Source organism: Nyctereutes procyonoides, unplaced genomic scaffold (genome assembly GCF_905146905.1).
Source record: "Nyctereutes procyonoides isolate TBG_1078 unplaced genomic scaffold, NYPRO_anot_genome, whole genome shotgun sequence".
NCBI lineage: Eukaryota > Metazoa > Chordata > Mammalia > Carnivora > Canidae > Nyctereutes > Nyctereutes procyonoides.
In genome coordinates, this window is record NW_026575049.1 from 26424397 (window position 1) to 26439256 (window position 14860).

General features: G+C 51.4%; 2 protein-coding genes across 2 annotated transcripts; both read right to left on the reverse strand.

Annotated features, from left to right (window-relative positions):
- Window positions 1-2757: 2757 nt before the first annotated feature.
- ATF4 (activating transcription factor 4) lies at window positions 2758-4888 on the reverse strand. The gene is made up of 3 exons (XM_055328395.1): window positions 4687-4888; window positions 3763-4080; window positions 2758-3669 (listed from the first exon to the last, which is right to left on the reverse strand). The coding sequence occupies exons 2-3, from the start codon at window positions 3986-3988 to the stop codon at window positions 2843-2845; spliced, it is 1053 nt and encodes a 350-aa protein (XP_055184370.1). The 5' UTR covers window positions 3989-4080; window positions 4687-4888; the 3' UTR covers window positions 2758-2842.
- A 2195-nt stretch (window positions 4889-7083) lies between these two features.
- Window positions 7084-13650, reverse strand: MIEF1 (mitochondrial elongation factor 1). The gene is made up of 4 exons (XM_055328394.1): window positions 13507-13650; window positions 12388-12565; window positions 11916-12178; window positions 7084-11560 (listed from the first exon to the last, which is right to left on the reverse strand). The coding sequence occupies exons 1-4, from the start codon at window positions 13648-13650 to the stop codon at window positions 10754-10756; spliced, it is 1392 nt and encodes a 463-aa protein (XP_055184369.1). The 3' UTR covers window positions 7084-10753.
- Between the last annotated feature and the right edge of the window lie 1210 nt (window positions 13651-14860).

The window sequence follows — 14860 nt, forward strand, 5'->3', positions numbered from 1 at the left end:
TCTGCCTCTCTCTCTCCCTGGTCTCTCATGAATGAATAAATAATTTTTAATTTTTTGTAAAATCTTAAAAGAAAAAAAAAAAAAAGAAAAGGAGTCCTGGCGAGTCATTAAAGCTCATTGGAATGCAGAGTGATGGGTTTAATCCCCCAAACTGCTAACTCAGGGAGGGTGGGTGGAGCTGAGAAATTAGCTTTCAGCAGTGTCCTAGGTGGCGCTGCTGTTGGTCTCAGGAGCAGAGGGCTTTTGAGAATTGCCACACCCCAGCACTAACTGGAGGACAGGAGATAATAGAGCTCATTTATAAGTGTCCCTGACCGGCTTCAATGTTTTTTTGCCAAGCTTCTTCTGACGTAAGGCATGGCTTTTATTTATTTTCCAATGTTGCCAGCAACTATAGCACAAGGAATTTATTGAGGAAATGGGACTGGGGCTGAGCACTAACGTGTGGGAAGGTCTGGACGGCTGGAGAGGTGAGAGGCTGGGTGCCCAGAGAGGAAGCAAGAGGGAGCAGCTCAAGGACGAAGGCATGGGAGTGGTGGGAGCAGCAAGAAGTTTTTTTCTTGGAAGAGGAACCAAGTGCTGGTGATAAGGAAGATAGTATCTAACCTTTGAGGACTTATCTAACTGGATGCACAGAGCGCTCCAAAGGTCCTGAGGCAGGAATGAGCTTAGCAGAGAACTGCAGGAAGGCTGCGTGGCCGGAGCACAGCGAGGAAGGGTGAAGGAGGGCAAGGGCTGAGCATGGTCTGTGGTCTGAGCTTACAGGCTCCACAGGTATCTTTGCTGCCCATCCCATCCCTGCCTTTGGGTTTGGGGAATCCTTAGCTGCAGGGGCCTGGGAAAAGGCATAGCTCAGTGGCCGGGCCTTAGGCACTGTCCCTCAGGGCATCCCAGGAAAAGGTTTCTGTCAAATGGAGGAGTGGGCTACCGTCTCTGAGGGGAGAGGGTCCCACTGGCACTGGATGTGTCAGGGTGGCTGTCTCACTTCCTCTCAAGTCTCCGTGTCCTCCTCCTGCCCTCACCCCGTATGTCCCAGACCCAGGATGATTGTGCAAAGCATGAACTATTGGGGGTGGACAAGGAAGCAGCTTTTGTAGTTGTAGATTTTTATTTCCTATCTTGGATAAAAAACAAAACAAAAACAAAAACAAAAAACCCAAAACTCTGTAAGGTCACAACACTGAGGTGAGGCACAGAGCAGAATCACAGATGGCAACGCATGTGGGGGCCCTTGGCAGTGGCCGCGGGCTCCCCACTCTCCTCCAGCTCCTCACCAAACCACCAGGTAGGATTCTGTGGAAAATTAATGTGATTTTAAGAAAGCCTCCACATTCGTATTGACCTGCAACAAACCACCTTAGTACCCCACCTAAGCTTTAAGACGAGTGTCCTGGGCTCCCCTATAATCCTGTCTATAAGGAATTCTGGGGCCACACAGACTAGAAGTATGCACGCTGGAGTCCTTCTGCCTGGGTCTGAATCCACCTGGTAGCTGGGCCACTCAACCACTCCAGGCCTTAGCTCCCTCGGATAACGAGGTGATTCTTACAAAGAAGGACTTGGGGGTCACCTGCTGGACTCGAGTTTTGAGTCCCACATTGTGATTACTTAAACCTTTAGTTTTGAATAAACTTGGTTTTCCTAACATTAACATGTATAGCTGAGTGGATTTTTTTTTTTTCTTAATGATTCTATTTACTTATGAGAGACACACAGAGAAGCAGAAACACAGGCAGAGGGAGAAGCAGGTTCCATGCAGGGAGCCCGACATGGGACTTGATCCCAGATCTCCAGGATCACTCCCTGGCTGAAGGGCAGGTGCTAAACTGCTGAGCCACTCGGGCTGCCCGGATGCTGTTTTTCTAACCAGTAAATCCCCATATTTGGCTGGTTAACGGTTCAGCTTAAAAGCAGGGGATCTTGTGATATTTTAATACCGATTGGTAGGTAGACCCTGGTAAGATGTGGGAGGCTCTTGGCCTTGTGAGGAATCCTACAATCTTAGGGGAAGATGCCCACCCCCTCCAGCGCCCCAGAGCAATGTTCCCATCAGGGTCACCGCTGCTTGCATCCCAACAGGGGGCTGGCTCTCCCAGTTACTATGCTGGGCATTGGGAAGCAGGTCAGGGAAACACAGGCCCACCTTGCAGACAGACCCTCACATGCCACTTGTTTCCAAGCTCTTCAAGGGGCCAAATGGGTGAAGAGGCATAGGTTCCTTCACATACCTACTTCCCCCAGAGTAAATGCCCCACAGGGTTACCCCAGGGACCAGGAGAAAGCACATAAAATGCTCACAACACTACCTGGTGCCACACTGGGTGTCCCCATCGCCATTCAGATGAATGTCAAGACTGGCTCTTCCTGGAGAGCTAGGCCTGCACGCCAATTGCAGCAAGGCTTCCTCTGGTCAGATTGCCAGCCTTTGAGCCCAGCACTGGCAAAGAACTTCTGCATCTCATCTCTTCAGAACTCCTTAAGTGTCCATCCCAAAAAAAAACCCCAAAGACCTTTTCTTTGCAGTTCCAGGATGGACTTTACAGAACTTGAAGTTCAAAGTGGAATTTAACCTTGTATGCCCAGGTGGGGCCTTACCTGGGTACTCAAGACTAGTCAGTGTTACAGCTTATGAGGCCACAGCCTCACCCCCAGGGTCTCCTGTGGAGGCCCTGAGCCCAACAGGATTGAGCCAAACCCACTTGACTTGGTCACCATCACCAGGGTAGAGATTGAGACAAGAAACCAGGTACACAGGAGTTAAGTACTTTCACTACAAAATAATTTATTACAACACAGCTTCAGCGCAAGCCTATGTACAAGCACACATTCCTGACACCCCCAACTAGGGGACCCTTTTCTTATCCCTGGCCTTTCTGACCTCCTCTATCAAATCTTTGAGATACTGGATCTCCTTGGCTAAAGAATCTGCTCTCTCCTTCAGAGCCTCGTTCTTCTTTTCCAGTTCTTTACACTCACCAGTGAGAGCTTCCTGCTCTGCCCTCTTCTTCTGGCGGTACCTAGTGGCTGCTGTCTTGTTCTGCTCCATTTTTTTCAGTTTCTTATCTAGTTTCTCAACCTTTACTTTTGCGGTTTTCTCTCCAGGAGGGTCATAGGGTTTGGGGCGGGCAGAACCACAGAGGGAACCTGGAGACAGCAGGCTCCTATTTGGAGAGCCCCTGGAGGTAGAGGGGCTATGCTGGGGGGACCCAAGATAGGACTCAGGACTCATACAGATGCCACTGTCATTATCTGAGGGAGCATCTTCCTCCTTTATGCACTGAGGGATCACGGTAATGTAAGCAGTAGAATCTGACTTTCTATCTCCTTCAGAGATATCCACTTCACTGCCTAGCTCTAAACTAAAGGAATGATCTGGAGTGGAGGACAGGGCCCCTGGGGAGAGTGGAAGTGGTTGCAGAAAGGTAAAGGGGGCAATCTGGTCTGTTTTTGGTAAACTTTCTGGGAGATGGCCAATGGGGTTCACGATCTGAGGGGGCTCCTTATTAGTCTCCTGGACTAGGGGGTCAAAGAGATCACACGTGTCATCCAACGTGGCCAAAAGCTCATCTGGCATGGTTTCCAGGTCATCTATACTGAACAGAGTATCAAAATCAAACTCCTTCAGATCCATTTTCTCCACCATCCAATCTGTCCCGGAGAAGGCATCCTCTGCAAAAGAGTCAAGACGGAACCCGTGAGGTCAGACGCACACTTCGGCAACAGCCCGGAGACCAGACCCGGCGGCCAACGACCCCCACTCACCCTTGCCGTTGTCTGAGGCACTGACCAACCCATCCAAAGCCAGCCATTCGGAGGAGCCCGCCTTAGCCTTGTCGCTGGAGAACCCATGAGGTTTGAAGTGCTTGGCCACCTCCAGGTAGTCGTCTAAGAGACCTAGGCTTTCCTCAGCCCCCAAACCCGACTGGTCGAAGGGGGACATCAAGTCCCCCACCAACACCTCGCTGCTCAGGAAACTCATCTCGGCCATGTCGCGGGACTTTACTGGAATCGAGGAATGTGCTTAATTCGAAGGTGTCTTTGTCGGTTACAGCAACGCTGCTGCTGGATGCCGTGAAAAGCCTGAAACGGAACCAGAAACCGAAACCCCTTCGACATCGGCCGGTCCGGGAAGCTCATCCCTTCCTCCCGGGGGCAGGACGGCCAGACTGGAACTCCACTCGGGAGCAGAGGCTCGGGGACACACGGCCCCGGGGCCATGGCTTCCACCTTCCCCGCGGCCCAGTCGGGCCGCCCAAGATGGACGCCCTCGGGGCCGGGCCGCTCCTCCCCCCGCCGCCGGAGGAGGCGCGGCCGGCTCATGTCCAAATACGGCCCGGGCCGCCCGGCCCCGCCCACGGCCGCCCGTGACTCACGCTGCGCCGCCGCCGCCGCCCTGCCCCGCCGCCATCTTGGCCCCTGCCACGTTTCGCGGGGGGCCGGGCGGGAAGCCGTCGGGGGCCGCGGGCCGGGGCCGCCGAGGGCTCGCTTCTCCCCGCCGGGCCGCACTCTCCTGACCCAGAAGCGTCGGCGTCTCGAGGACACCCAAACAGGGGCCACGCGTCCCGGGCGCTCGTAAAGCCGCTTCCCCCTGCGCGGCACCGCCCCGCCCCGCCGCAGGCCGCGCCCAGGCGGGCCGACTGCCCTCGCCGACCCGGGGGAGCACGGCGCGGGCGGCCCCGTACTTACGCCATGGCTTAAGCCGCTGGGGGGTGCCGCTGCAGAGCCTGGTGCTGCTGCCGCCGCTGCAAAGGCCAATGCTGCCGCAGGCACTGCTGCCTCTAATACGCCATGGCGGCCGCGGACCCTGCGGGATTGGAGGAGGGAAGGCGCGCGCTTGCCACAGGGATCTACATTTACAGGCGGGAGGAAGGGAAATGGCCGCGCCGCGCCGATCGAGGGTCCTTTATAGACTTTGCCTCTATGAGGACGCATCACCCCGCACATCCTTCCGCCGCGGTCACGTGACCCGCGCCTCCCACCCACCCGTTTTCGCGATCCGACGCCCCTATCGTGTCCGACCAGCGACTTCTAGGTCCACGGCGTAGCTGTGAAGAGAAGAGTTGTTATTTCCAACGTCTCGAGAGAGGAAAAAGGCGCGCTACTTTACAAGGCTACTAAGATCAAAGAGCCACTCCTCCCTCTGCCGCCGGGGAGCGCGGAGGGATTCCTCAGACACACCTCGCTTCCGGCGTCAGCCTGGGGGGCGGGGAGAGAAGTCTTTCACCTCAAGGAAGGTTTTTATTGTGAAGTCAGAGGCCGCCTGGTTATCGCGCGAGATGCTGGCGGAGAGCGAGCGTCGAGCTGATTGGTTAGACATGGTGAGTCATATATATCTCGGTTTCCTATTGGCTCAGACCCCGGGATGGGCGGGCCGCTCCGAGCGGGAGGCCGGGTCCGAGCGGGAAGGGGCGGAGCCTCCGGCCAGCTGGGTTCCCGCCGCCGGGCTGTGTCCTCCGTGGCCGCGTCTGGGTGAATCCGCTCTGTAGTGGCTTCTTGAGCCTGGCGTACGCGAGGCTGTCCGAGACGACCCTGGCTCCTTCCCCGGGCTTCTGGAGCCCGAGGAGTCCCAAACGGCGACATCAGGCCCTGGCCCCTGTGGTCCCTTCGTGCCACCCTCCGTCCAGCTCCGAGTTAGAGACCCAAGTTCAGGCCCGAGATGAAACTAGGCAAAAGGAAGTGGAATTTCGGGTGCGTTTTCATCACACGCAAGCACCGAAGTAGCTGAAAGGGGAGACTGAGGCCCTCAGTCGGGTTCTAAACGCTCCCCACACACCATCAACATCCAGTCCGGTCGGGAAGGTGCACAATCTGTCGCCCAGTTAGTGACTCTCGCATACCGGCCTGCCAAAACGTTTCTGTTAAAAGGATGCAGTCTGTCACAGGGAACTTCTGGTTTATACAGATGCAGTTCCCCTAAGAGATTTTGTTAAACTGGTATCTGTCCCTCCCCCAATTCTGCAACCTGGTGGGGGGAGAATCTTGAGCACCCACGCCCACTCACGGAGGTTTGCAGGTTCGTGTTTGGAAGCGGCGGTCCAGGTCAAGGCCTGCAACTTGCTCTCCACCGGAGAGCTGTGAAGAGTGCCGGGAAAGGTCTCCACTATCCTCCGTCTCCTTCAGGCCCCTGGAGGGCAGAAACCTTGGAGTTTCTGCCTCCGTTTTAGTGGGCCATAGAACTGTAGGAGGGCTGTGAGGTCAAAAATTGGGGGGCGGGGGGGGGGGGCGGACACTGTCCTTGATAACTACAGACCACTCACTAGCCAGCCCAACGATTTCTTTACAAGGTCAAACTGAGAACTAATGGGAGGTGGGTGGCCCAAAGCCACACAGCTGCCAGTGGAGGCATGGGGCAGGCCTCAGATTTTAGAAGCAAACCCCAAAGGATCCTGGCTCTTCTATTTAGTAGCTGAGACATTTTGGTTAAGCAATTTATCCTTGCTGAGCCAGTTCCCTCATCTGTAAAATGAGGCTAATTATGAGTCTCCTCATCCTTAGAATGAAGATCATATTTAGAAAGCACCAAGCGAAGTGCTGGGAAGTGCTTCATAAATGGTTGCCTATTACTATCATTATTAGAACTCCGGTCTTTTGATCCTGACCTTCCCACTCCACATCTTTCTTACATCATCCTGCTTCTTCAAGGGCCACCTATTACTGAGATGAAACCAGCAACGACTGGTACATGCTGGGCCAAGTATGGTTCCTCTACTGCCTTGGAGAATCGCAAATGTCAAGATATAAAGAAGCTGTCTAGTCTTTCGGTGCAAAGACAGTTAGTATCCCTGAGCCATTACACAGGTCTTCCAAGGTGTAACTAAAGACCATAGGGCATGTTCTCCTCTTGCTGTAGCAGGAGACCTGCCAGTGCCTCCTTACAGATGACCATGCAGAAGGTTGAGAAAGTAACACTGCCCCGGTTTTGACGCTGCAGAGGTCAGAGATGAATGATTCCAGTGGTAGCTTATCCTATCCATGCCATCATGGAGACCCAGATCAAGCACTTCAAAGGTTCGCCTGGCTGAAAATGGAAAAGCAGTACCAGTCCCAAAGGAAAATGTTTCATACCACACACAGAAGCCAAAGCTGTTGGAAAGGAGACTTTTATTTTTTCTTTCCATGCTGTGGAAGGACTTCAAGTTCCCCAGCTTTATTTCCTCCCTCAAGGAGAAAAAAGATAGCAGTTGTCCGGGTCTCAGGGCTAAGCTGCTTCTGTGTAGACCTAGCCAAGGTGGGACAGAAAGACCAGTGATGGATTCCAGATCTACCAGCTGAATGTATCCACTGCTACTAAAGGGCAGACAAGTGACTGGAAGGCAAGTTGTGGACTTGGTCTCAGAGACCAAGAATTTAAAGACTACAGGGTGATCCGAATGACAAAGTAAACACATTAGACACAGCCTCAGAACCCACATCTGGCGTTTTGGCCACTTAAGAATCAGCAGTGTTTGAAAGGGCCACAGCTGACAGCTCTACTAAGTGTCCTTATGGTTCTCTTTGGCCTTGAGCTTTTAGCAGGAAGGGCATTGTGCTAACCAAACCTGTGAGCAGAAGTTTTCAGCCAGGGTCACAGTATCAAGGAAGGTACGCCATGGCAGAGGACTAAGACACATGTAGGGTTCTCTACTTACAGAGCCCCTCCTGGGGCCTCTCCAGGACCTTGTGATCCTGAAGCTGATTTCTTGTCAAAAACCATGTGTTTTCAAGGGGTGCCTGGGGGGGGGGGGGGGCTCAGTAAGTTAAGCATCTGGCTCTTGATCTCAGGGTCCTGAGTTCAAGCCTTGTGTTGAGCTCCATGCTGAGTGTGGAGCCTACTTTAAAAACAAAACAAAACAAAAAACACCACACACCAACTTTTGGTCATGATCTTAGGGTCCTGGGACTGAGCCCTGTGTCAGGCTCCCTGCTCAGCAGGGAATCTGCTTGACCACCCTCCCTTCTGCTTCTGCTCTTCCCCCTGCTGTGCTCTCTTAAATCTATTTTTTAAAAAATCTCAACTTGAATGGAGTACAAGGGAACAAAATCAGCTAATCTGGAGTATGAATAGGGAGACCACCAGGGGCTGAGACCCAAGTGGAAAGACTACAGGCCTCAACACAGCTTTTCCAAACATTAGTTTTTGATTATTTATTTGAGGGGGGAAAAAGTCACAACCAAGCATATAAAATACTGTTATCCTGAACTCATTTTTAAGGAAGGGGCAACAGGGAAAAAAACAAAATACACTTTGGAATTGATTAGGCTTTCAAGACAATGAATGTATTTTTTAAGCATTCGGCTAACTCACGGTATGCTAACCTAGATGGTGAAGAAAATGTCAAGATGGAAAAGTAGGAGCAGATGCCATTACTTCAGGCAAAGGTGGGAGTTACTGACTAGAAAGGCAGAACTGCAGGGAAAGGCACAACATCCTTCCCTGAAGATTAAAAAAATTGGGTGGGGGGTGGGCATGGAGGGAGGGTAGAGGTTAGGCAAAATGTTACCCTCTTCCATCCAAGAATATCAAAGCACTGGACTATCTTCCATGTTTTACAAGGCTTGTCCAGTCTCAGTCAGCAAACCTGCCAGGACCAGAGCCAAGAACTCCCACTGCTCCTAGTTTTGAGGACTTCCAGGTGGTTCTGGCTTGTGAAATGGGAAAGTTACGGTTTTTGGTTTTGTGAAACCTAGTTAAGAGACAGAGATGACCTTAGGAAGATACTCTTTAAGAAAGGAGATAATTTCAAATCACAATTACACCTGGCTTTGATAATTGGAGACTTAAGTCTTTAAAACCGTTCTTTCAGCTCTCCTTCCAATGTTTTATATGGAATTTGGTCAAAGATGGCAGCTTGGGAAAACTAGGTTCTGTAATACATTAGGAAAATGAGATCCTTTCTCTCAAGACTAACCCATGCTTTTGCAACCTCCCTTCTCCCTTCCCTCCGATGGATGCCAGGTTCAGCCCTGTACCATGATGCCAGTCACTTCATGTAGCACTCAGGCACAGAGATTTTCTTTAAACTGATTCTGATGAACAGCCAAGGATGGAGAAGAGTTCCAGGCTTTAGGTTTTTCATTCTCTCAATAGTTTCATACAAATGACAAATGAACCACTTTAGGAACCTTGCAAGAAGGAGGAAAATTTTCCAAATACAGCCAAGGTTAACCCTAGTTTGCAACCTCCTCATCCATGACAAAAAGGGAACAGGAATCTCTACCCTAAATTCAAAGGGTAGCTGAGGTTTCAATGCTATTTAAAGAATCATTTCCTGCTGCTGTCACTGGGGAGGAATGAGACAGCTGCGGAGAGCTTCACCAGAATCTCGCTGATGGAGAGGTAGTACAAAGAGAAAAAATAATAAAACTTGATGGGAGAACAAAATACTGGATGGGCAGATCAAAAACAATTATTATTGGCTTCTTGCCACGAACAGGAAAAAAAAAAAAAGCACAGAACAAGGTGGTGTATGAAACGCTCCTCCTCACCCTCAGGAAACTTTTGACTTAGCAGCAGGAAAGCAGAGGGAGCGCAGGAAGCCGCCTCCCCTCCTCCGTGTTTTACCCATGTGCCCTCTTCCTGGGTAGCACCAGTCTCCCCAGGTGTGGGGTGAGACAGGACGGGGAAGAGGTCAGCCCATGTCTGCTTGCCCTCTGGCCTCCGGCGGTGCCTGGAGAGTGGAGCACACCCTCCTCATGTTCCTGTGGCAAACACTAGGGAATGAATAGGCTGGGGGCCTGGGAAGGCAGGGCCTTGTGGGGAAGAAACATGGTCGCCAAGCCTCAACAGGTGACTGGGTTTTTCAGCCGTTTGCCACCTGTCACCCTCCCTTCAGCCTCTACCACAGAGGCTGTGTCCCTGAGGGTCTCATCCTAATTGGCATAAGGCAAGGAAGGGGTTGACAAACAGCATTTGGGCAGAGGTGCCATCCCAACAGACCCCTCCCTCGTCTTCCTCCACAAGGCAGTGCTGATCTGGGCCAGCCAAGAGTGAGGCAAACACACCCTTCCTTAGGCCCTCTTCCCTGCTGCCGACTCTCCCACTGCACTCTCACTGATGGCCACTAAAAAACACAATCTCCAAGCAACTTTGCATCCAGTTTATATTGAGCCTCACTCCTGTGTGGGTCAATAACAGTGTTCCCGTGAGGGCTTCTCAGCACTTAGGAATATGAGCTGGTTGGGAGGCGGGGGAGATGGGCTGCTTCTCCGGGAACCTGGGTCAAAGGGCAGCTCTTCAGCCACCTCTACCCCCAGAAACTCTAAATACTGTCTGAGTGCTCACTGCGGAGCTCAGCTCGGAAACAGGCAACCGTAACTCTTCGGTGCCGATCAATGAAAAGGCAACACCTTGACGAGGCAGATATGCTCCAGGGGAAAGAGCACAACAGAAGGCGAAACCAAGAGGAAAAGATGGGGAAGACACTATAAAGAAACAGGCCAAAGGACAGGGCAGACAGGAACAGAAAAGTTGGACCAAAATGCAAAACACCAGCTCAGACCGGTGCTCTGCCTTCTCAATTCATTCCAGAAAAATTAGCCTGGAGCAAGGGGGAGGGGAGGAGAAGGAGCACAGTGTTTGGTAACAAAAAGAAAGGGATGGTGAGAAAACAGGAGATGAAAGAGATGGCATTCTGATCAGCATGAAGTGACAGGGTGATGACCAGCAAGATAGGAGGCACCTAGGGACCCTGTGAGGCACCAACTATGCAGCCAAGTGATTCTAACGGAGAAGCCAGGGTCTGACACCTGACACCCACTTAGGCCTCCACCTGCCCTACGTCTGCAGCAGCACCTCTGGCTCTGACAATGAGCAATAGAGAGTATATCCCAATTCATCTATTTCTTCAGGAGTGAGCTCTGCAAATAAGTTCACCTTGGGGTTTAGGGCACTGGGCAGGACTCCAGCCTCCAAATAGCTGATGAGTCCCCTCAGGGCCTGTAGGAATCGGTCGGCCAACATGTCTGGAGACCAGTCAGCCTCCTCCTGGGCCAAGTGGAGGATGACGTTGGTGAGCTGGCTGGCAGTGAGGTGGCCCAGAGCCGGCGTGGACTTGCATATGGCCTTGAGGATCTTGAGGCACAGCGATCGGCAGCCCGAGTCGGCCTGGTCCAAAGCCCGCAGGCGTGCCGTCTCTGCGGGACGCAGGCTCAGCCGCCATAGGTTGTCATACTGTGCCAGCCGGTGTGGTCTGGCTACCAAGACGGTGTCGCCAAGGGTCACTGATGGCAGGAAGTCAATGATAAGATGCCTGTCACGCTCATACTGCACTTCCAAAGTCAGGGCTTCTGGGGGTGGTGCTGGTCGGATCACATAGTCCAAGAGGGACCCTATGGCTGGCCAATTGATGGAGCCAGCCACTACCTTCTCAAATGTGTCTGCCACTGTCTTTGGGGAGAGGTAGCCCCCTACTACACAGCGGTCCCAGTAACTGCTACCACGAGGAAAATACTCTGGGTTCTCACGACGAACCAGGTAGAAGCCAGGGACATTCATGATGGTGTCCTCACCGGGGATACATGACCACAAGTTCTGCTCCAGCACAAGGGGCACGATGAGTTGGATGTGGTCAGCCGTCACCACCTGTTGGGGCAGGATTTTTAAAAAAGCTTTTGAGGGACTTAAACTGCTCAAGACACAAGCATCCCCAAATACAGGTCCCACCAGCTTGTTTTCCCCCAATAATAAAGGAAACTACAAATTCATTCAGGTCACCATTATCAATTCAAATAGAGTGAAGATTTAAACCCACGACTGTCAGAACAAGAATGGGTTAAAGACAACCCAACAAGTGCTATCAGAGTGGGCAAAATTCAGAAGCAGTAAGACCTCAGTCTTTCCAGCAAGTCTGGGACACCGATCTTCTGTACCAAAAGCACTCTTGAGAAGTATCTTGGTCGGCACCCAACCCTACCCTTCGTGAGAACCACCTTGTTACCTGCAGGTCATCATAGAGGCTGCCACTCAGGTACATGTCCCGAAGTGGCATGTCAGGCAATTTGGCCCGCAGGAAGCTCCGGAGCTCGGCACATATGTCCACGGCAGCTTGCTTGGCCCGAGCCTGCTCGCCAGCAGGGATGGCCGCCCGGTTCCGGTAGTAAGTAAGAAGTTTCTCCTGCAGGGACATGCGGAGTCGTGACTTCTTCAAGTCTACCTGGCCCTTCCTGGCCAATGGCTTGGGCCGGGGCGGGCAGAATGTATCTGCCAAGGCAAGAGAGAGAGGCATGTGAGCTCTTCCCATGCTTGCTTAGTCCACAGCTGCCTCGGCCCCAGGAAGGAGAAGGGCCTGGCACAACAGGCAAGTGCTAGCACAGTGCCTGGCACACACGTGCTCAAGAAATGTTTGCTGAATGCAGGCATGGTACTGAGAGCCCAGAGAAGTCCTAGAGGGGGAACAACCTTTCCCTCACCTGCGTCAAAGGCTGAGGAGTCTGTGGGAAGTGTCTGTAGGGACCGGCTGAGGCCTGTCTTCATGTCTTTATTCATCAACCGGGGAGAGCCCATCCAGTTCGGTTCTTCCCAGCTCCTTTTCCCTGAATGGCTCAGGCGGGTGGGGCTGGTAGGGGCACTGATTGCCCTATCGTACATCTGAAATAGCAGAGGACCGGCATAGGTAGTTTCCTTCCCGTTTCCCTTCTTCCCAGCAGCTCTGCCCTCGGGAGTTCAACCACTATTTTTCAATAACTTTGTTTTATTCTAGATTATGGAATACTTTGCTGCATGTGGAAAATCTCAGGAAATACTAAATGATACAAGTAACAAACCAATTTTACCATAATGTCACAACACAGATATAACTATATTTTGGTCCAGTTCTTTCCAGAAATATGTATTTATATAATTAGGATCCAACTCCATATATATTTTTGGAACTGAATTTTTTTCACTGATCACTTTTATCATTTCCCCATGCCACTAAAAACGAACCGGTATTCAACATTATGGCACCTTTTCTGACTATATAACATTATACCTTATGAATGTTAATGTACCGTTAACATTGAACACGGATTCACTTACTTAACAGATACCGAATGGCTACTGTGTGCCAGGCACAGTTCTAGGCACACAGAAAAAATAAACCAAAGAGACCTAACCCTTGCCCTCATGGAGTTTCCAGTCCAGTGGAAGGATATAGGTAATACATAATAAACAAGTTAAATGTGAAGTATGCAGAAAGAATAAGTATTAGGAAAAATAAAGTAGGAAAGGGAAGTAGGAAATATATATGTGGTGGGACTGTTGCTATTTTAAATAAGGTAATTAAGGAAAAATATTTTGGTTATTTGCCTTTTTTTTTTTTTAACTCGCTGGCATAGATTTATTTATTTGTATCTCCAATGATTTCTTGAGAGCAAAGTCCTAGAAGTGAACTTAGTGAATTCTCCTAAAGGCTCATCTTATGATGCCACATTACCAGCTTATACTCCCATTAGCAGTACTGGGAGTCTTGTTCCAGGTCAGCTCCACTTTGCAGAGACAGCCTCACCACCTCTCCCACCCCTGGCCCCAGCTGCACATACACTTACCCGCTTAACTGCCAGTGTAGCGATGCCCAACATGGCTGCTCCACCCACCCCCAGCACCAGTCGGGCATTGGAGAGCACAAAATCAATGGCTGTGCCAATGCCATTGTCATCCTTCTTGCCTTTGCGCTCACCAGAGCCTGCCATCGCTCACCTAAGGACAAAGGCAGAACACAGCCATCACCACCTGGGAGCTCAAGAGCCATCCCTCCCCCCACTCCCCCCCTCAGGCCAGCCCCCAACAAGTACAGGGTGTTCTGTGAATTCCAGCAATCCAAATTCTCCTGCCTCTAGCACTGCAAGTTCTAAGGTTAAGAGAGAGATACCACGTCCCATGATTTATCTGCATGCAAGGGGGAAGAAGGGATCACACTAATTGTGAAAAAAACCTCTCCACCAATATACTGAGATTACAGAAATAGAAACCCTTAGCTCACCATCAATCCTTTCTTTTTTTTAAGATTTTATTTATTCATGAGAGACACACAGAGAGAGGCAGAGACACAGGCAGAGGGAGAAGCAGGCTCCATGTAGGGAGCCCGACGTGGGACTCGATCCCCGGTCCCAGGATCAGGACCTGGACCAAAGGCGGCGCTAAACCGCTGAGCCACCGGGGCTGCCCACCATCAATCCTTTCTTATATTAGCGTGAAGTACCCAACCATGCAATGCAATCCTCTCCTTATTCCTTTCCATCAGTAGAATATAGACTGACTTTTGATCCTTTGGCTACCACTTCCTGTAAGATGAGACCTGAGAAGGTCTAACCTAATAGATTAGAAAAGAACATGCTTATCCAGTCCCATGCCATCACTTCACACACAGAGAGGTGACTTGTCAGAGGTCCCAGAGACAAGGAATGGCAGAGCCATTTCCAGAACTCAGGACTCTCGGGTCCTAGATGATGACGCTTTTCCTACTGCATCATGTCTACCCTTACCCACAGCAAACTATTCTACTTTCTGTGGGGGCGGGGGAGGATAGGGACGGGACACCCTACAAAATAACATGGACCAAACTGTAGTCGGGATCAATGGGAATAAATAAAGGATGTAAAGGGACACTGACTGGCATTCACTGAGCAACCAAGTGACTGCTCTGGGCTGGGCACTGTCCGAAGGGTGTTGCCACCCTTCTATGTTCTGAAACTCACAGAGGTAGCCCACGTGGGAGAAGAGAAGCTATGGTCTGGGCTCTAGGCTGGCACACCTGTCAGACATCCCCCTCTCGCGGCTCCTGTGGCCTGCCCGAGGGAGGGTTTTCGCTGAATGAGCTTACATCCCCTGTGCCCCTTACTTACAGTACCACATGGCACCACATGAGCAGCAAAGAGTTCACAGGCTAATGGGGGAACCTCG

What these genes read in the sequence shown, in the direction of transcription:
- MIEF1 (XM_055328394.1), bottom strand. Translation starts at nt 13,650, where the DNA reads ATGGCAGGCTCTGGTGAGCGCAAAGGCAAGAAGGATGACAATGGCATT. An exon ending in CTCCTCAGCCTTTGACGCAG is followed by an intron (nt 12,179 to 12,387) that starts GTGAGGGAAAGG and finishes TTGCCTTGGCAG; the next exon opens with ATACATTCTGCCCGCCCCGG. An exon ending in GCCTCTATGATGACCTGCAG is followed by an intron (nt 11,561 to 11,915) that starts GTAACAAGGTGG and finishes CTGCCCCAACAG; the next exon opens with GTGGTGACGGCTGACCACAT.
- ATF4 (XM_055328395.1), bottom strand. Translation starts at nt 3,988, where the DNA reads ATGGCCGAGATGAGTTTCCTGAGCAGCGAGGTGTTGGTGGGGGACTTG. An exon ending in TGCCTCAGACAACGGCAAGG is followed by an intron (nt 3,670 to 3,762) that starts GTGAGTGGGGGT and finishes ACTCTTTTGCAG; the next exon opens with AGGATGCCTTCTCCGGGACA.